This window comes from Thalassophryne amazonica, chromosome 3, assembly GCF_902500255.1.
Source record: "Thalassophryne amazonica chromosome 3, fThaAma1.1, whole genome shotgun sequence".
In the NCBI taxonomy this organism is placed as follows: domain Eukaryota; kingdom Metazoa; phylum Chordata; class Actinopteri; order Batrachoidiformes; family Batrachoididae; genus Thalassophryne; species Thalassophryne amazonica.
Window position 1 is genome coordinate 83,901,841 of NC_047105.1, and position 21,028 is coordinate 83,922,868.

The following is a 21,028-nucleotide window of genomic DNA, read 5'->3' on the forward strand; positions in this document are numbered from 1 at the left end:
AACATCCAGAAATGCTGCCGCCTTCTCTGGGCCCGAGCTCATTTGAAATGGACAGATGCAAAGTGGAAAAGTGTGCTGTGGTCTGATGAGTCCACATTTCAAATTGTTTTTGGAAATCATCGGTGCCTTGTCCTCCGGACAAAAGAGGAAAAAGACCAGATTGTTACCAGGGCAAAGTTCAAAAGCCAGCATCTGTGATGGTATGGGGGTGTGTTAGTGCCCATGGCATGGGCAGCTTACACATCTGTGATGGCACCATCAATGCTGAAAGGTACATCCATGTTTTGGAGCAACACATGCTGCCATCCAAGCAACATCTTTTTCAGGGACGTCCCTGCTTATTTCAGTAAGACAATGCCAAGCCACATTTTGCACGTATTACAACAGCGTGGCTTTGTAGTAAGAGTGTGGGTACTAGACTGGCCTGCCTGCAGTCCAGACCTGAAAATGTGTGGCGCATTATGAAGCACAAAATACAACAGCAGAGACCCTGGACTGTTGAACAACTGAAGTCGTACATCATGCATGATTGGGAAAGAATTCCACCTACAAAGCTTCAACAATTAGTGTCCTCAGTTCCCAAACGCTTATTGAGTGTTGTTAAAAGGAAAGGTGATGTAACACAGTGGTAAACATACCACTGTTCCAGCTTTTTTGAAACGTGTTGCAGGCAACCATTTCAAAATGAGCAAATATTTGCACAAAAACAATATCTTTGTGGTGTATTCAATTGAATTCTACTGGTGGTTGGCTCTCACTGCGGTATTGTATCACTTCCTGTTCCGGAGCACAGCGGTGTTTTGCTGTATCTGTTAGCTGTTTAATCTGCGCAGTTAGATTGATCTAGTTACCTAGATAACGATTTGTTTCACAGTGTAATCTTCACGTGCCTTAACTAAAGCACTCCCTCTGCTGAATCACCTCTAAATTATTTACACATTATTCACTTTGTGTGTTTTTAGGAATCTGCTAGCTTAGCGCAGCTACTAGCTCTTAGCCGGTTTAGCATGGCGGCTTCTCCTGTCTGTCCCGCACTTTTCTGCTCTGGGTGTGAAATGTTTAGTTATTCCTCGGCCTCCTTTAGCAGTAATGGTACTTGTAATAAGTGTAGCTTATTCATAGCTTTGGAGGCCAGGCTGGGCGAATTGGAGACTCGGCTCCGCACCGTGGAAAATTCTACAGCTAGCCAGGCCCCTGTAGTCAGTGCGGACCAAGGTAGCTTAGCCGCCGTTAGTTTCCCTCTGGCAGATCCCGAGCAGCTGGGAAAGCAGGCCGACTGGGTGACTGTGAGGAGGAAGCGTAGTTCTAAACAGAAGCCCCGTGTACACCGCCAACCCGTTCACATTTCTAACCGTTTTTCCCCACTCGACGACACACCCGCCGAGGATCAAACTCTGGTTATTGGCGACTCTGTTTTGAGAAATGTGAAGTTAGCGACACCAGCAACCATAGTCAATTGTCTTCCGGGGGCCAGAGCAGGCGACATTGAAGGAAATTTGAAACTGCTGGCTAAGGCTAAGCGTAAATTTGGTAAGATTGTAATTCACGTCGGCAGTAATGACACCCGGTTACGACAATCGGAGGTCACTAAAATTAACATTGAATTGGTGTGTAACTTTGCAAAAACAATGTCGGACTCTGTAGTTTTCTCTGGGCCCCTCCCCAATCAGACCGGGAGTGACATGTTTAGCCGCATGTTCTCCTTGAATTGCTGGCTATCTGAGTGGTGTCCAAAAAATGAGGTGGGCTTCATAGATAATTGGCAAAGCTTCTGGGGAAAACCTGGTCTTGTTAGGAGAGACGGCATCCATCCCACTTTGGATGGAGCAGCTCTCATTTCTAGAAATCTGGCCAATTTTCTTAAATCCTCCAAACCGTGACTATCCAGGGTTGGGACCAGGAAGCAGAGTTGTAGTCTTACACACCTCTCTGCAGCTTCTCTCCCCCTGCCATCCCCTTGTTACCCCATCCCCGTAGAGACGGTGCTTGCTCCCAGACCACCAATAACCAGCAAAAATCTATTTAAGCATAAAAATTCAAAAAGAAAAAATAATATAGCACCTGAACCATGACCCTGAACCATCCCTTAGTTATGCTGCTATAGACTTAGACTGCTGGGGGATTCCCATGATGCACTGAGTGTTTCTTTCTCTTTTTGCTCTGTATGCACCACTCTGCATTTAATCATTAGTGATTGATCTCTGCTCCCCTCCACAGCATGTCTTTTTCCTGGTTCTCTCCCTCAGCCCCAACCAGTCCCAGCAGGGGACTGCCCCTCCCTGGGCCTGGTTCTGCTGGAGGTTTCTTCCTGTTAAGGGGGAGTTTTTCCTTCCCACTGTCGCCAAGTGCTTGCTCACAGGGGGTCGTTTTGACAGTTGGGGTTTTTACGTAATTATTGTATGGCCTTGCCTTACAATATAAAGCGCCTTGGGGCAACTGTTTGTTGTGATTTGGCGCTATATAAATAAAATTGATTGATTGATTGAATATTGGTTGAAGAGGATTTTCTAATCATTGTATTCTGTTTTTATTTACATTTTACACAATGTCCCAACTTCAATAGAACTGGGGTTGTAATAATAGTGTGTATATGATAACAAGAACCTAAACAATTTATAAATATATTAAGACAGTAAATTAACATAAAAAATTATGTAATTAACAGGAAATAAAAGGGTTGAGGTCTAAGGTTCTAAAACCATTCTGGACTCACACACCATTCCAACTCATTATAGAAACTTTGCATGATTTATTACCACCCTTGAAAAATGTCAGCTACCTGTTTTATAAACAGTACCCAATCTAGAGCCTGTGGGTCACCACGGGCAACGTGCTAGTTTAAATAATGTGCAGGTTGAAGCCTTTCTATATTCTGATGGCTGCATTAGAAAAGACCAACAATGGTTAATGAGTGAAATGTAATCTTGTTCAGCAGGAAAACAATTTGCAATTTTCTTATGTCTCCACCTTGTTTTACCTTAAACTAGGATGCAGTCACAAAAGGGTTTCTATGAAATCGTTGATGGTGAACAGCATGTGATTTGGCCATGAAAAAAGATTTTTTGGTCATTTTTCTTTGCTTTTTTTTTTTTTTGCTTTCATCCCTGGTCATGTGGCCGCCACTTGTCACAACAATAAGATGTTTTGGCATCGGGGATACTAAGCGATGCAGCATTTCAGTTGTTTTGTCCCATTCCTCCTGCAAACAGGTCTTAAGGTGTGCAACAGTATGGGGTCATTGTTGTTGTCCACCAGTTTCAAACTTCTTCATACATTTTCTTTTGGGGATAGGTTAGGACTGAAGGCAGGCCAGTACCCGGACTGTCTTCTTCTGCAGCCATGCCTGTGTAATGTGTGCAGAATGTGGTTTTGCATTGTCTTGGTTAAAACTGCATGAACCTTCCTGAAAAAGATGACTCTTTGAAGGCCACATATGTACGAGATCTATTAGAAAAGTATCCAACATTATTTTTTTTCAAAAACCATATGGATTTGAATCACGTGTGATTGCGTCAGACAAGCTTGAATCCTCGTGCGCATGCGTGAGTTTTTCCACGCATGTCGTTGCGTCATTCTCCTGTGAGCAGGCTTTGAGTGAGGAGTGGTCCAGCCCCCTCATCGGATTTTCATTGCCAGGAAATGGCGGAATTATTTGGGCTTTTTTTTCCCATCAGAATTTTTTTCAGAAACTGTTAGAGACTGGCAGCTGGAAACCATTAGAAAAATTTATCTGGCTTTCGGTGAAAATGTTATGGGTTTGGTAGAGAATAAGGAGTGTTACTGTCGCTTTAAGGATGGCCCCCACCGGCTGTGGGGCGCACTGCGCTCTGAAGCCGCCATCGACAGGCTGAACGACCATTTCATTTCTAAACGGATGGCTGTCTGGATCCGTGACCATCGTGTGCCATTTCTCTGGTTATCACAAGAGCTGGACATCAACCATTTTCCGGCAGATTTCACTTTTAACAAGAGATTTTGTCATGGAAAGCCGAGCGGAGGCTTTGCGCGTCACGATGGATTCGCTACTGGAGCGAGACAAAACCACCTCCGTTTTGGTCTCACAGGACGGCTTTGAGATGGTGTTCAGACAGCTGTCGGTGGTTTTTACATCGAGTGATTATCTGAGAAATTGTGGATGTGCCTGGACATGCCAGAACATGTCCCATGAGGCTTCATCACGGCGTTGCTTTGCGCCATGCGACACCGCCGCGACGCGCGGAATTCCTCCGCATGTCTGTCTCAATATGCTGAAAAAGTGCTGATGTCCACGTCTTTTCACAATTCCTGTGCTAGTCAGACGACGTCCCGGATAAAACACAGCATCCAGTTTGGAAATGAACGGCACATTCCACTGTTACAGGAGTTTTTGTCATGGAAAGAGGAGCAGAGGCTTCGCGCGTCGTGGCGGTGCCGCATGGTGCAAAGCAACGCCGTGATGAAGCCTCACGGGACATGTTCTGGTATGTCCAGGCACATTCACAATTTCTCAGATAATCACTCGATGGAAAAACCACCGACAGCTGTCTGAACGCCATCTCAAAGCCGTCCTGTGAGACCAAAACGGAGGTGGTTTTGTCTCGCTCCAGTAGCGAATCCATCGTGACGCACGAAGCCTCCGCTCGGCTTTCCATGACAAAATCTCTTGTTAAAAGTGAAATCTGCCGGAAAATGGTTGATGTCCAGCTCTTGTGATAACCAGAGAAATGGCACACGATGGTCACGGATCCAGACAGCCATCCGTTTAGAAATGAAATGGTTGTTGAGCCTGTCGATGGCGGCTTCGGAGCGCGGCGTGCCCCACAGCCACTGGGGGCCGTCCTTAAAGCGACAGTAACACTCCTTATTCTCTACCAAGCCTGTAACATTTTCACCGAAAGCCAGATAAATTTTTCTAATGGTTTCCAGCTGCCAGTCTCTAACAGTTTCTGAAAAAATTCTGATGGAAAAAAAGCCCAAATCATTCCGCCATTTCCTGGCAATGAAAATCCGATGAGGGGGCTGGACCACTCCTCACTAAAAGCCTGCTCACAGGCGAATGACACAACCGACAGGCGTGGAAAAACGCAGGCATGCGCACGAGGGTTCAAGCTTGTCTGACGCAATCACACGTGATTCAGATCCATATGGTTTTTAAAAAAAATAACTTACTTTTCTTACTTTTCTAATAGACCTCGTATGCACTATACGATGACCCTGGCTTTGGACTTGTTAATGTCCTGCATTTTCCTTTGGAGCACATGGTGTCCATTTCTTCCAAAAAAAAGATCTGGAATGTTGATTCATCTGACAATGTTTCCACCATGTGATGGTCCAACCCAGATGAGTCAAAGCCCAGGAAACTCAAAATTACTTTTGGACAAGGTTAACATAACGCTTCTTTTTCGCACAGTAAAATTTTAAGTGACATTTATGAATGTAACTCCATATTGACAAAGGTTTTCTTAAGTAATCCCCTGTCCATGTGATAATATCGGCTATTGGTAAATGTCTGTTCTTGATACACTGCTCTGAGAGATTGGTGATCACAGGTGTTGAGCTTAGCTTGTGCCATTGTCCTTTCACACTGAAATTCCTCCAGAGTATCATTAAATGATGTTGTGCACTGTTCAGGAGAAACATGCAAATCTCTTCTAATCTTTCTTTGAGGAAGATTGTTTTTAAACATTTCAATATATTTTTCATTCTCTTGTTGACAAACTAGAGCACCTCTGCTTATCTTCACTCATGGAGCTGTATATAAGAACTAGAGAGCGCAGTCCCATTGCTGCACACTAAACGAAAATGTCCCTTCATGGACAGCGACATGACGTCTCCTAACCGGGCAAAATATTGATGAAGTACCCAGAGCACAGCGTGGGTCATTATAATCTCATTATTTTAAGGTGCAAATTTTTTTTAAAAAATCCCCAGTCTTGTTGAACAATTTTAATCACTAACGACAAGTATTTTAACTAGACATTGGTCTAGCAGTGGAAAATATCAACTAGACATAAGTGAAGAGTTAATGGTCCGTGTCATCGGGCGACACAGGTACAGTAGGAGACATACAGCTGTTTATCATCCAAATATCACGGACAAAGTGACAAGAATAACCAAAACCACTTACTTATGGAAGAAAAGATTGTCTCCCTTGTTCCTCCGTTTGTGGCTTTACCAACATGCGCAGCTTTCCGGCATATTCCACCTGTTTCTTGACAAGACTAAGTGAACTTCTGTGCACGCAAATCACTAACTTGCCCGGAATTAAAATGATCACGCCTCCTTGTCAGCACACGGCTCAGCGCTACTGCGCTCTCTAGTTCTTATATACAGCTCCATGTCTTTGCTCCAGACCCCCCCCCCCCCCCCCAAAAAAAAACCTCACTCTTTTGTGGACACTGCTTTTGTACCAAACTGTGATTATAATCAACTTTTGACATCAGCAGTTAGAAATAATGTCAGCATTCAATTATTTATTTTTTTTAAGAGTAATTACTGGCCCTAAACTGCCCCCAACTTTTTTGGAATGTGTTGCAGGTCTTAAATGCAGAAATGGATGCATATTTACAAATGAAACAAATTAAATTTGCTTACCACACAAAAAAATGAAGTATCTTTATGTTTTGTTCCTTCTGCAATGAAACAAAGTCAAAGTAAATGTATGAATCACTGTTTTTGTTCCCCCACTTTCCAAATGATCTCAGCCTTTTCTGATTTGGATTGGTAAACCAAAGTTGTTCTGTTACTGAAATATATTACCTCAGAGGTCTACATCTTTTTGAAGCATCTACACATTTTCCAGCGCCAGGTAGTCCAGAAATCCCAGCCTGGTCTCAGGTCACCTCCAAACCCAGCCATCAACATGTAATGACATAATGATACAATGTGCTTGTGCCTTATCAACATGACGCTGCACCAAAACAATGTAATGCAGAAACGCATTTCAAGATGACTGCAAAACACAGCACACGTATTACAATGTGCACCTTTACCTGCACAACGAAGGACGACGAGCAGCGTATTGAGCTGCACAAGTTCTCCCACCTATGGTTGATTCAGAGCTCTGTTGTGAGAGAATTAAATAAGTAAAGATGCCATTTTTTTTATTAAGCACTGAAATCTCTAGTGTGCAGAAAACAGTTATTTGCCACATTTGATTAGTTCATATGCGCATAACGCCTTTTGCCAGGTTAAGTGAGCACAGAGACATGAAAGAAATTAACACTCTGAGTTTTAAACATTATTGTTGAGTATTTATGTGTAAAATGAACACAAATACATTGAGCACAGATTAGATGTTTGCTCAGAAAGGTGTATCACTTCTCTGTGGCCTCCAACACTCCACGTACACCATGCACATGTTGGATGTTGGGTTCCTTCAGCTGTTATTTGTGGTTTCATCAACAGAAACGTGCATTTCCACGTCACATGAGTTTTTGGAATTCTGATTGACTTTGGTGTGTCGTTATGGTTTTACTTTTCACTGCTCCTGTTGGTGTGTGCATGCATGTGTGTTTCTGTGTGTACGCTCGCATCCATGCGTACCTGTGCAGTCCTCTTATGTGACTCTGTGATAACATCTATGTAAAACAACAAATTCTGATGTTACATGGGACATACGGTCGCATCACAGAACTTCAGAAACATGTTTGAACTACTGTTTTCCAGTCTCATCTTACTCGGACATCACATTTGTCACACTTTGACGATTTAGTGTATGCTGAACGTATTAAAAACGCTGGCGTGCATCTAATAAGTTATGGGTAAGTTTTGTATAAGTTAAGCGCATGTGGAAGCATGCTGCTATATGTCGTAAACCGCCAAGCACCTCAAAATTCTTTAAAAGTTGAAAGTCGCAGCACTTTATTCATTCACATCAACGTTTACCACAGGCATCAGTCTGCACACTATGAAAATAAATCTCATGATCCGCCAAGACAAAAATAATGTTACATTACTCTGTTTGACCTCCATGAGGAGTGGAGACACCATGTGACAGCGTACACATGCTCGATGACGTGACTGTCAATATTTAAGTGTTCCACCTGCCAAATAAAAGGATTCTGCCGGCGGTAGAAACACAAAACAAGCCAAACTTAACTGTTCTGACCCGCACTACACTGGGCAGTACTGACCCGAACCACTCGGTGGAAACGGGGCTGTCAGCATACGTTGGTTAAATCGTCATGTATGACAGCTGCATTATATAGTCGACATATGCCAACATTTTTAATACAGTCGGCAAACTTCTTTGTCACATATTGCAGTAGGATTCGCATTTTTGTATGATTGTGTATTCCTATTGGGGTCATTCTGTGTCCAATCAACGAAGAATCCCTCCATATTTCCCTTAGAATAGCGATCCACTTTTAAAGACATTTTAGATATATTCCAACTACTAATACAACAATTCTGGGCTAAGTGGAATTGATGAGCAATATAAAGAATCTGTTTAAAAATAAATAAATAAATGAAACAAAGGAGCAGCTTTCATTGAAGGTGAAATGCACATTTACTTTGCATGACAGAGCTGTTAAAACTATGTGGCCTTTCAAATTTAATTAAACTAACAAAGTTTAGTTTCTACTGAAATCCAAGGATTATAGTAGGTTTATTTTTGAAATGTTGCAAAATTACAGCTCATTTTAATTTGGAAAACATATTTGCCTGGCGGACATTCCATGGTAAATACTCTTTTCTTTCTAACTGTGTCATGCAGATGAATTGCAGATACAAAATCAAATCAAATCAGTTTTATTTATATAGCGCCAAATCACAACAAACAGTTGCTCCAAGGCGCTTTATATTGTAAGGCAAAGCCATACAATAATTACGGAAAAACCCCAACGGTCAAAACGACCCCCTGTGAGCAAGCACTTGGTGACAGTGGAAGGAAAAACTCCTTTTAACAGGAAGAACCTCCAGCAGAACCAGGCTCGGGGAGGGGCAGTCTTCTGCTGGGACTGGTTGGGGCTGAGGGAGAGAACCAGGAAAAAGACATGCTGTGGAGGGGAGCAGAGATCAATCACTAATGATTAAATGCAGAGTGGTGCAAAAAGAGAAGGAAACACTCAGTGCATCATGGGAACCCCCCAGCAGTATATCGTCTATAGCAGCATAACTAAGGGATGGTTCAGGGTCACCTGATCCAGCCCTAACTATAAGCTTTAGCAAAAAGGAAAGTTTTAAGCCTAATCTTAAAAGTAGAGAGGGTGTCTGTGTCCCTGATCCGAATTAGGAGCTGGTTCCAGAGGAGAGGAGCCTGAAAGCTGAAGGCTCTGCCTCCCATTCTACTCTTACAAACCCTAGGAACTACAAGTAAGCCTGCAGTCTGAGAGCGAAGCGCTCTATTGGGGTGATATGGTACTACGAGGTCCCTAAGATAAGATGGGACCTGATTATTCAAAACCTTATAAGTAAGAAGAAGAATTTTTAATTCTATTCTAGAATTAACAGGAAGCCAATGAAGAGAGGCCAATATGGGTGAGATATGCTCTCTCCTTCTAGTCCCTGTCAGTACTCTAGCTGCAGCATTTTGAATTAACTGAAGCTTTTCAGGGAACTTTTAGGACAACCTGATAATAATGAATTACAATAGTCCAGCCTAGAGGAAATAAATGCATGAATTAGTTTTTCAGCTCACTCTGAGACAAGACCTTTCTAATTTTAGAGATATTGCGCAAATGCAAAAAAGCAGTCCTACATATTTGTTTAATATGCGCTTTGAATGACATATCCTGATCAAAAATGACTCCAAGATTTCTCACAGTATTACTAGAGGTCAGGGTAATGCCATCCAGAGTAAGGATCTGGTTAGACACCATGTTTCAAAGATTTGTGGGGCCAAGTACAATAACTTCAGTTTTATCTGAGTTTAAAAGCAGGAAATTATAGGTCATCCATGTCTTTATGTCTGTAAGACAATCCAGCAGTTTAGCTAATTGGTGTGTGTCCTCTGGCTTCATGGATAGATAAAGCTGGGTATCATCTGCGTAACAATGAAAATTTAAGCAATGCTGTCTAATAATACTGCCTAAAGGAAGCATGTATAAAGTGAATAAAATTGGTCCTAGCACAGAACCTTGTGGAACTCCATAATTAACTTTAGTCTGTGAAGAAGATTCCCCATTTACATGAACAAATTGTAATCTCTTAGATAAATATGATTCAAACCACCGCAGTGCAGTGCCTTTAATACCTATGGCATGGTCTAATCTGTAATAAAATTTTATGGTCAACAGTATCAAAAGCAGCACTGAGGTCTAACAGAACAAGCACAGAGATGAGTCCACTGTCTGAGGCCATAAGAAGATCATTTGTAACCTTCACTAATGCTGTTTCTGTACTATGATGAATTCTAAACCCTGACTGAAACTCTTCAAATAGATCATTCCTCTGCAGATGATCAGTTAGCTGAGCTAGCTAAGATAGTTGGGTCAAGTGATGGCTTTTTAAGTAATGGTTTAATTACTGCCACCTTAAAAGCCTGTGGTACATAGCCAACTAATAAGGATAGATTGATCATATTTAAGATCGAAGCATTAATTAATGGTAGGGCTTCCTTGAGCAGCCTGGTAGGAATGGGGTCTAATAGACATGTTGATGGTTGGAGGACGTAACTAATGAAAATAACTCAGACAGAACAATCGGAGAGAAAGAGTCTAACCAAATACCGGCATCACTGAAAGCAGCCAAAGAGAACGATATGTCTTTGGGATGGTTATGAGTAATTTTTTCTCTAATAGTTAAAATTTTATTTGCAAAGAAAGTCATGAAGTCATTACTAGTTAAAGTTAAAGGAATACTCGGCTCAATAGAGCTCTGACTCTTTGTCAGCCTGGCTACAGTGCTGAAAAGAAACCTGGGGTTGTTCTTATTTTCTTAAGTTAGTGATGAGTAGTAAGATGTCCTAGCTTTACGGAGAGCTTTTTTATAGAGCAACAGCCTCTTTTCCCAGGCTAAGTGAAGATCTTCTAAATTAGTGAGACGCCATTTCCTCTCCAACTTACGGATTATCTGCTTTAAGCTGCGAGTTTGTGAGTTATACCACGGAGTCAGGCACTTCTGATTTAAGACTCTCTTTTTCAGAGGAGCTACAGCATCCAAAGTTGTCCTCAATGAGGATATAAAACTATTGACGAGATAATCTATCTCACTCAGAGTTTAGATAGCTACTCTGCACTGTGTTGGTATATGGCATTGGAGAACATAAAGAAGGAATCATATCCTTAAACCTAGTTACAGCGCTTTCTGAAAGACGTCTACTGTAATGAAACTTATTCCTCACTGCTGGGTAGTCCATCAGAGTAAATGTAAATGTTATTAAGAAATGATCAGACAGAAGGGGGTTTTCAGGGAGTAATTTCCATACCATAAGTCAGAACAAGATCTAAGGTATGATTAAAGTGGCGGGTGGACTCATTTACATTTTGAGCAAAGCCAATCGAGTCTAACAATAGATTAAATGCAGTGTTGAGGCTGTCATTCTCAGCATCTGTGTGGATGTTAAAATCGCCCACTATAATCTTATCTGAGCTAAGCACTAAGTCAGACAAAAGGTCTGAAAATTCACAGAGAAACTCACAGTAACGACCAGGTGGACGATAGATAACAACAAATAAAACTGTTTTTTGGGACTTCCAATTTGGATGGACAAGACTAAGAGTCAAGCTTTCAAATAAATTAAAGCTCTGTCTGGGTTTTTGATTAATTAATAAGCTGGAGTGGAAGATTGCTGCTAATCCTCCGCCTCGGCCCGTGCTACGAGCGTTCTGGCAGTTAGTGTGACTCGGGGGTGTTGACTCATTTAAACTAACATATTCGTCCTGCTGTAACCAGGTTTCTGTAAGGCAGAATAAATCAATATGTTGATCAATTATTATATCATTTACTAACAGGGACTTAGAAGAGAGAGACCTAATGTTTAATAGACCACATTTAACTGTTTTAGTCTGTGGTGCAGTTGAAGGTGCTATATTATTATACAAGCACATACATGCGGTTTTATCTGTGTCCTAACCACTTGATTGATGTGTGTTCCTGGGGTGTGCATGGTAACATCTGTATGATGTTTGTAAATCATTTCAGCAGTGTTATCTGGTTTCTAATAGTGTTTTTGCATTTAGAAGTGTTTATTTCTTGCTAACCTTTACAAAATATATGAGAAACAGATTTATATAGAAATAAGATGTTTCAGAGCACTTTCCACCATCTTGGTTTATTTTGTTTGAGTGTGCAACGAGCTGACGACACGCTGCCCTTCTTTACTCTGATTGGCCCTGTGTCCTTCCGAGCATTGTCGTGCAGATCAGGGGAAGCCCCAAGCTGCAAAACCCAAGCTCACATTTTTACCCCAACCAGGAAGTACAGTTCCTTGACTGGCCACTTGAGGCTGGCCCCAAAACAGAGCAAATTCCCATAGAAGCCAATTTTTAAAACGTCCAACTTTTTAGCCCATAAGTAAACATGGCGTTTGGTCTCTATAGATAGTTTCCTTCTACATGACAACTCGATGGGAGTGGGGCTTTTTCTCACTTCTTAGTTTAAGGCATTTTAATTAATAAAATTCTGTGTAAATGTGGGCGTGGTTGCTTTGAATGACAGCAACGTGTCCGACTTGTCCTTTTGTAGTTGGAGCCACTCGCTTTTGTGCCTGTTTGGAGTATTTTATTACAAACACCTAAAAATAATGCAGGCTCTGTCCAGCATATATACAGTCTATGGGAAGTCCCTGTGTGGTCTATGCTACAAAATGGAGGTCATGGTGTCTCAAGTTAAGTTTGGGAGCGTGCGCCAGTGCTGCACGTTGTCACATCCACAACACCACGGAACCACCTTGGGTCCTGGATGGCAACCACCCAGGCAGACAGCTGTTCCGTTTCCACATTTCTAAAATATCCATCAATCTGCTGCAGCTAGGTGAAACGTGGGTGTCCCCTTGGGATGGTGTCTGATCACTTGGATTTCTACCCACCAGAGCTGGAAATTCTGAATTGTTTCCAGACAGAGCAGATTTTGATCATAATGACTATATAATATTATGAATCATTGAGTTAAATACTAAGGAATAAAATTATAGTGGTGCCAAGGAAAAATCTTTTTATGACTTAAATCTTAAAAAAAAAACCCAAAGGCCATACACCTTTAACTTGACATGTACGCACAATGGATTTATTCATTTATTATTCTTGTTTTTATATGCTTGCAATGTGTTCTGTGCAAGTGCAATACGTATATAGGAGAATACAAGTACCAGGTCAGGACTCCGTATCGGCAGATACTCATAGATTATTTGGTCGAATTTGTTTACTTTCCATGTAGCAAGTAGATTTGAACCCCAACTTTTGCGACATGCCAAGTGACCTTTGGGGTTAAGCGTAGAACCCTGCTAACTGCTTTACTCCAATCTGGAAGTAAACTGAGTATCTTTGAGCTGTTGACAAAACAAGACATTTGAAGGTGTCATCCTGTGTTCTGAATAACACTGATCAGAATTTCTCACCATGTATTGGCATTTTAAGGACAAAACAACTAATCAAGAAAATAGCTCAATTATGAAGATAATTATCAGTTGCCACCCTAATCCTAACTCCAAAACTGAAAAAGGATCAGATTTCAAAATTTTCTAGTTAAAGGGGAGGTTTGCCTTTTTTGAACCTGGGGCCTATTTTTTTTTTTTTTTTTTTTTTAGATTGTTTTGGGTTCAACTTTTAACTCAAGACTAAAAAGAGTTTAATCAGTCCAGTATTTAGTTTGATTATTAAAACCATCATGGGTTAAATGACTGAACACAGTTATACAGAAACTATACACGGCAACGGGAAAGCACTGCAGTAAAATCCTTCCTGTCACCTCTGAATAAGCTGCGGTATCATTAGAGTTGTCGGGAAATGCGACGTTTCCTTACCTGTGCATCTTTACCTCAGTATATATATATTATGACTGATTAGCTCCTCACTTCAGCATTAGCGCAATATGCCCAAGTTTGGGCAGCACTGGACGGTATCACTTACTGCTTGATCTGTGTGCCCAGTACCTACTAAGAGCACCCTGCACTGTCCAGACTGCATAGAGTGAGTATGCACGTGACGTAGTCAAACTCGGAAGTCAGCAGTACACCAGCATGCTGGATGGAAACAAATTGACAGCAAGTTGTGTTCGCTTGTCCATAAATGGCCTTGTCATCTCTCACAAGGTGGATGGCGGGACAGTCCACATAGTGAGAACAGGAAACAAACAGTTTTAGACTCAAACAGAAAAAAAACATCATGAATCAAACAGTTTCCAACTGCTTTAAACCTGTTGGAACTGGGGCTGTTTAATTGATTGTTGAAGCCGAACCATTCTATGAATGAATGCCACAAATTGCCAAATTTGTGATAAAACAATGACAATCATTGAAATAAGTTACTTTGGCATGAGAAGTATTTAGCATGTACCTTACCTGCATGTCTCGCTAAGCAGGAAGAGCAACATAAAATAAACCCATATGCTGTTGATGTGTAGATGGTATGATTTTCCATGCTGCCATTTTAAAAAAACAAAACAAAATTGTTCACAAAGCAACTCACATTTGCCATGATGAGATGATTATCTGAGGCACATCGATGTTCTTGTTCTCAGACACCTCAGTGAAGTATTTGTGTCCCTAACCTAAATAGTTGTAGATGTCTTGGTACTGAATATCAAGGACAGATTCACATGCTAGCAGCTCAGAAAACATCCACAAAAAATACAATATGTCCAGTTCAAGACCTATAGCTTCACTATTTGATTGTTGGTTTTGATCTACTAAATCTCAGTTTCTTGTTCTGTGGAATTTGCATGGGTGAGATGTGCTTGTGTGGTGTGGGTTTGCATATACTGTATTTAGTTTTTATGCTGCAAACTGGATTAGTCCAATGAATTTTCATTGTATAGCCTGCATTGACAGTAGAGCTCTATCTGTGTTCAGCTGTGTGGGATTGGCACTCTGGTCACTGTAAAATTATGGCATGGTGCTCAGACATCATCCCCGTAGCGGCAATGTGTAAATGTATGCGTGCACTCCTTGGTCTGATCTGTGATATCTCTGTAACTTTTAGCCCCCTTTACACAGGACGGCAGCAGTTGTGAGTCTGTCGCACGGCTTAAAATGTGCCTGATCGGCAGAGGTGACACGATAACACCTTTCTGTGTAACTGCTTCAGCGGCCCTTGTGGGTGTTGTTGTCTCAGGTGGAGTTTGTGCACAACAGATGACTTCACATTTCCACGGAGATCTGCCGCTGTTCTACATACATGTTGGATTTTTAGCATTTTGTGCATATTTCCTCATTGTTTGTGTACATTGAGAGAGAGAGAGATAGACAGCAAAATGTGATAAATAGTAAATGGTTAACGTCTCACTCTCAACAGCTTGGATTTTGTCTTGTGTGGGCGTGTGCGTGTTTCCCCGTCATTTGCGGGCAGCATTGGCTAAATTTGCAGAAAAGTTACATCACCAAACAAATAACACCTTTCATTTTACTTTCTATGGCGGGAAAACAACTGAGCCATAAGTAAAAAAAAAAAAAAAAAAAAAAAAAAAAAAAAAAAAAAGTTTTTTTGTTTTTTTTTTTTAAAACCATTGCAGGGACTGAAAAAAGTTATGTAACTGTTGTGCTCTTCAGAATACAAACTTTTTTGTCGTCTTCATGGCACTCTGTGAGTCAAACTCTGCATTATACAATTCATGAGAGGAAAAAAGGGCAAAACTGTGGCGAGTCCAAAATGAACTAAATGTACCTACTTGTATATTAAATCGTTCCATGCAAAGTGTTTCAGGCGGGTGCTGTCAGGTGCACAACAGTTGAAAAAAAACACGTATAATTCAAACTGAATGTGCATGTACAGAAATGTGGAAAAAAGATTAATATTTAGCTGGTATCATAACAGTAATCGGGGCGCAGCTTACTTATCTGACGTGAAGCGCGCTTTTGGGGACAAAAAAGTAGATGAAAAGTAGATGACAAATCTCTCTGCCTGATCTCTCTGTCACAAAAATTTCTGATGAACTCTGCTGACATCAGATGACAAGGAACTCATTTTGCGCTTTATAAAATAAACTCTAGTCATAAAAATCACAGCACACAGCCCCAATCATTGCACACCTGTTGTCTGTGATATTGAAATATTGCTTTTTTTTTTTTTTTCTTTAATGTCTGAACTTGCGTCACTCCAGTTGTCTTACAGTGGAGGATCTGCTGTTGCCGCGGCAAAAAAAAAAAACATAATCTTTGTGTACCCATCAGGCGGGTATGGGGTGTTGTGTGTGGTGTTTTTGTATGGCCTCTATGGTATTTGTGCGTCTTCCGGGCTTGGCGGCTCGTCTGTGGAAATTGTGCAGCTTCATATTTCCCCGCGATCATGGTGGTTTGTGGGAGGATGCAGAGAGAGGACCTTGTAAGGTTCTGGCAGCAGCTGAACGCATCTTTGGCGTCATGCGGTGTACGGCACAATTTCATGACCGCACAAGGGCTGCTGGATAGACCCCGTCCCTGTGTAAAGGGGGTTTTAGAAACACTGTCCTGTTCATCCAAGTTATGCTTTAAAGGAAAATGTTCTAAGCTTTATTAAAGTGACTTTTACCATGTCTCACATGTTCTGTCTCAAGTTTACAATGTCTGTTGACATCACAGTGTGACATCATCCTAAAATAATCTGTTGTCCACAGGAGGATATTATCACGGAAAGCTCATATTCCCTCGAGAATTTCCTTTTAAACCACCTAGTATCTATATGATAACACCAAATGGGAGATTTAAGTGTAATACAAGGTAAGAATGTGACGGCTGCTGCTTTTTGTATTTTAATTGAACCGTTGACTTCAGAATTTTTACAGTGGATTATAAGAAAGAAAAAAAATTGAAATGCTTGAGAAACTGTGTATACCCTTTTGACAAACTGCTTCATCGTGATATTATCGGTTTGTCCACAGGTTATGTTTATCCATCACAGATTTCCATCCTGACACGTGGAACCCTGCGTGGTCTGTATCCACTATTCTCACTGGTCTGCTTAGTTTCATGGTGGAGAAAGGGCCCACCCTTGGCAGCATCGAGACCTCTGATTACACAGTGAGCAAACACTTGAGCTGAAATACACGACAGTAGGTTGATGGAAATGTAGTTTTTGAATATTAAAACTTTTTTTCTTACTCCAGAAAAGGCAGTTGTCAGCCCAAAGCCTGGCCTTCAACCTTAAGGATAAAGTGTTCTGTGAGCTGTTTCCTGATGTAGTTGATGTAGGTGTGCGATATTACTATGTAAAAAGCCCTCAGCCCTTAATGGTACTGTCATCACTTGTGGTGTGTGTATGTCTGTTCTTCTCTGTCCCATCACCTGTCCCATGTCCTTATTAAAAATAAAAGAAAAAATTATTCACATTTCATACCTGCTTTCCCTATACAATGTTGTTAGAGCCATGGTGGGTATAAATAATAAGTGTTTATGGATCTTTGGAAGAGTGCTGTGAAAGAGTGTTTGGTTTTTACCTTGTACAGTCAGTTGTGTATGCTCCCTGACATTATCCTGACCTGACGTCTGTAACGCACTGACATCAGCAAATGCTGAGCTTCCTCCCCTGAGTTTTTTCACCAGACTCTTACTGCAGACGCTTCACTAGCTGCATAAAACAATCATGGTAACTTTTTGAAAATGTTGCTGATGTGTTATTTCTGCAAATTTTCACTGCGCTGCTTTTGTTAACTTTTCCCATTGAACAAAAAGCTTTTTCTGGTCATTAATGTGTCCCAGTTAATGAATTAAAGCACTTACAGCACTCATTTTGATTTAACATATACAATGGCAGGAAGCCTGTTAGTTTAAAACACAGGAGAATGACTTTTTTCTGTCTGTCACAGCAAGGACTTTGTTCATCTCCAGAATGTTTTATTCAGGCGATGACTTTTCTTTATCAGTGTAGCACGTACCCTGATATTTCTCTGGGTGTGCTATTTATTTCATTTTTCTTTCTCTTGGAAAATTTGAAGTAGCATAGATTAAAGTCATTCTAACTTTATAATGACAAGTACAGAATCTAATTTCAAAATGTTCAAATCCTGCTGTTCGTTTGAAATTTAGAAATCTTCAGCATTGAATAGTCTATAATTTTGATTTGCGTCTTTTGTATTTACCTCGGCACTACATCATAGTCTGTTAACTACAACCCCTGGCAAAAATTATGGAATCACCGGCCTCGGAGGATGTTCATTCAGTTGTTTAATTTTGTAGAAAAAAAGCAGATCACAGACATGACACAAAACTAAAGTCATTTCAAATGGCAACTTTCTGTCTTTAAGAAACACTATAAGAAATCAGGGAAAAAAAATTGTGGCAGTCAGTAACGGTTACTTTTTTAGACCAAGCAGAGGGAAAAAAATATGGAATCACTCAATTCTGAGGAAAAAATTATGGAATCATGAAAAACAAAAGAACGCTCCAACACATCACTAGTATTTTGTTGCACCACCTCTGGCTTTTATAACAGCTTGCAGTCTCTGAGGCATGGACTTAATGAGTGACAAACAGTACTCTTCATCAATCTGGCTCCAACTTTCTCTCATTGCTGTTGCCAGATCAGCTTTGCAGGTTGGAGCCTTGTCATGGACCATTTTCTTCAACTTCCACCAAAGATTTTCAATTGGATTAAGATCCGGACTATTTGCAGGCCATGACATTGACCCTATTTGTCTTTTTGCAAGGAATGTTTTCACAGTTTTTGCTCTATGACAAGATGCATTATCATCTTGAAAAATGATTTCATCATCCCCAAACATCCTTTCAATTGATGGGATAAGAAAAGTGTCCAAAATATCAACGTAAACTTGTGCATTTATTGATGATGTAATGACAGCCCTCTCTCCAGTGCCTTTACCTGACATGCAGCCCCATATCATCAATGACTGTGGAAATTTACATGTTCTCTTCAGCCAGTCATCTTTATAAATCTCATTGGAACGGTACCAAACAAAAGTTCCAGCATCATCACCTTGTCCAATGCAGATTCGAGATTCATCACTGAATATGACTTTCATCCAGCCATCCACAGTCCACGATTGCTTTTCCTTAGCCCATTGTAACCTTGTTTTTTTTCTGTTAAGGTGTTAATTGTTGTGTGGGCCGCTGAAGAGGAGGTACTGCTGGCCCACCACCACTAGAGGGCGCCCTGCCTGGAGTGCGGGCTCCAGCCACCGGAGGGCGCTGCCGCCTTACGGGATGATGGCTTTCGTTTAGCTTTTCTGTATGTAAATCCCATTTCCTTTAGGCGGTTTCTTACAGTTCGGTGACAGACATTGACTCCAGTTTCCTCCCATTTGTTCCTCATTTGTTTTGTTGTGCATGTTTGATTTTTGAGACATATTGCTTTAAGTTTTCTGTCTTGACGCTTTGATGTCTTCCTTGGTCTACCAGTATGTTTGCCTTTAACAACCTTCCCATGTTTGTATTTGGTCCAGAGTTTAGACACAGCTGACTGTGAACAACCAACATCTTTTGCAACATTGTGTGATGATTTACCCTCTTTTAAGAGTTTGATAATCCTCTCCTTTGTTTCAATTGACATCTCTCGTGTTGGAGCCATGATTCATGTCAGTCCACTTGGTGCAACAACTCTCCAAGGTGTGATCACTCCTTTTTAGATGCAGACTAACGAGCAGATCTGATTTGATGCAGGTGTTAGTTTTGGGGATGAAAATTTACAGGGTGATTCCATAATTATTTCTCAGAATTGAGTGAGTCCATATTTTTTTTCCCTCTACTTGGTCTAAAAAAGTAACTGTTACTGACTGCCACAATTTTTTTTTCTTGATTTCTTATAGTGTTTCTTAAAGCCAGAAAGTTGCCATTTGAAATGACTTTAGTTTTTGTGTCATGTCTGTGATCTGCTTTTTTCTACAAAATTAAACAACTGAATTCCATAATTTTTGCCAGGGGTTGTAGGTTTGCTATATCTTAAGGGTCACATGATGGAGTACATTGTATGCACTGGGCAGTCTATCAAAAAAAAGTGGATGATTACTGTTTCATATTTAGACTTCGTATTTCTCAACCTCCTCTTCATATTCCACCAACAGGAAATGAAGCAAAAACAAAAAGCCCAGGAGGAGTTAAGTGCCCGTACTCAACCCCTCCCCTTACCCGATGTGGTGCCTGAAGATGACCCTCAACATGCCCCCTACGGTCTCCCCGCCCTCAATGGAGGCCCTGTCCCACTGGGGGCCGGCAACCCTGCTCCTGGCCTACAGCAGGCCAATCGAAACCATGGACTTCTAGGTGGTGCACTAGCTAACCTGTTTGTGATTGTAGGCTTCGCAGCGTTTGCCTACACAGTCAAATACGTGCTGAGGAGCATAGCTCAGGAGTGAGTGCCATTTTCAGGGTGATGACCTCCCCCCAGGTGAGCCACATTGAGGACTCCACTTTTTTAAAACGCACTGTGGGGAGGGATGTTCATTCCTGGGTGAAATCCCTCTACAGCCACTACCACCTCGGACTTTGAAAGTCAGAAGCTCAAAGCCAACCCACACAGGATGGACAGCAGGGGAGGTGGGTGGGTGTGGCAGTAGGGCCGGGGGATTCAGAGAGACTCGACAAACCGGTTGTTAGCCACTCTGTCCTTCAGTTGTTTGCCACTTGCACAACAGCTTTGGCTCATGGGTTGAGAATGAGTTTACAACCCATACAGGTCATAGTTTGTTGCCCGCTAATGGTGGCTTGTTATAAATTTGACAACCTTCAGTCTTTACAACAAAAATGCCATCATTTCTTTCTGGCACCATGCTGAGCATCACCAATAAAAACGTGTTTCATATTTCTGACATCTGATGGATTTATGTCCTTTTGGTCAGTGTTTACTAGTCTTTCTGTGGGCCACAGAGAATGAAGTTTGTGTCTAAAACTTGTTTTTGTGTGTCATGTTTCCAAACTGTCAGATGTTTTGAGGATCCCCTGTACACATTGTGATGCCCATTTAACTGCAGTTCATTAAATGTCTGATAACTGAGCTGTTTACCCTGGAACACGGTCCCCTTA

At 41.2% G+C, this 21,028-nt stretch overlaps 1 protein-coding gene across 1 annotated transcript in view; it reads left to right on the top strand.

Annotated features, from left to right (window-relative positions):
• ube2j2 (ubiquitin-conjugating enzyme E2, J2 (UBC6 homolog, yeast)) overlaps nt 1-20,795 on the top strand; it is a 30,433-nt gene extending 9,638 nt beyond the window's left edge. The window contains exons 4-7 of the mRNA XM_034166995.1: nt 16,672-16,774; nt 16,936-17,074; nt 17,161-17,241; nt 20,071-20,795. Of these exons, the coding sequence (XP_034022886.1) occupies nt 16,672-16,774; nt 16,936-17,074; nt 17,161-17,241; nt 20,071-20,361 (614 nt within the window). The 3' untranslated portion in view covers nt 20,362-20,795. The remainder of the gene's footprint in view (nt 1-16,671; nt 16,775-16,935; nt 17,075-17,160; nt 17,242-20,070) is intronic.
• The last annotated feature ends 233 nt before the right edge of the window (nt 20,796-21,028 follow it).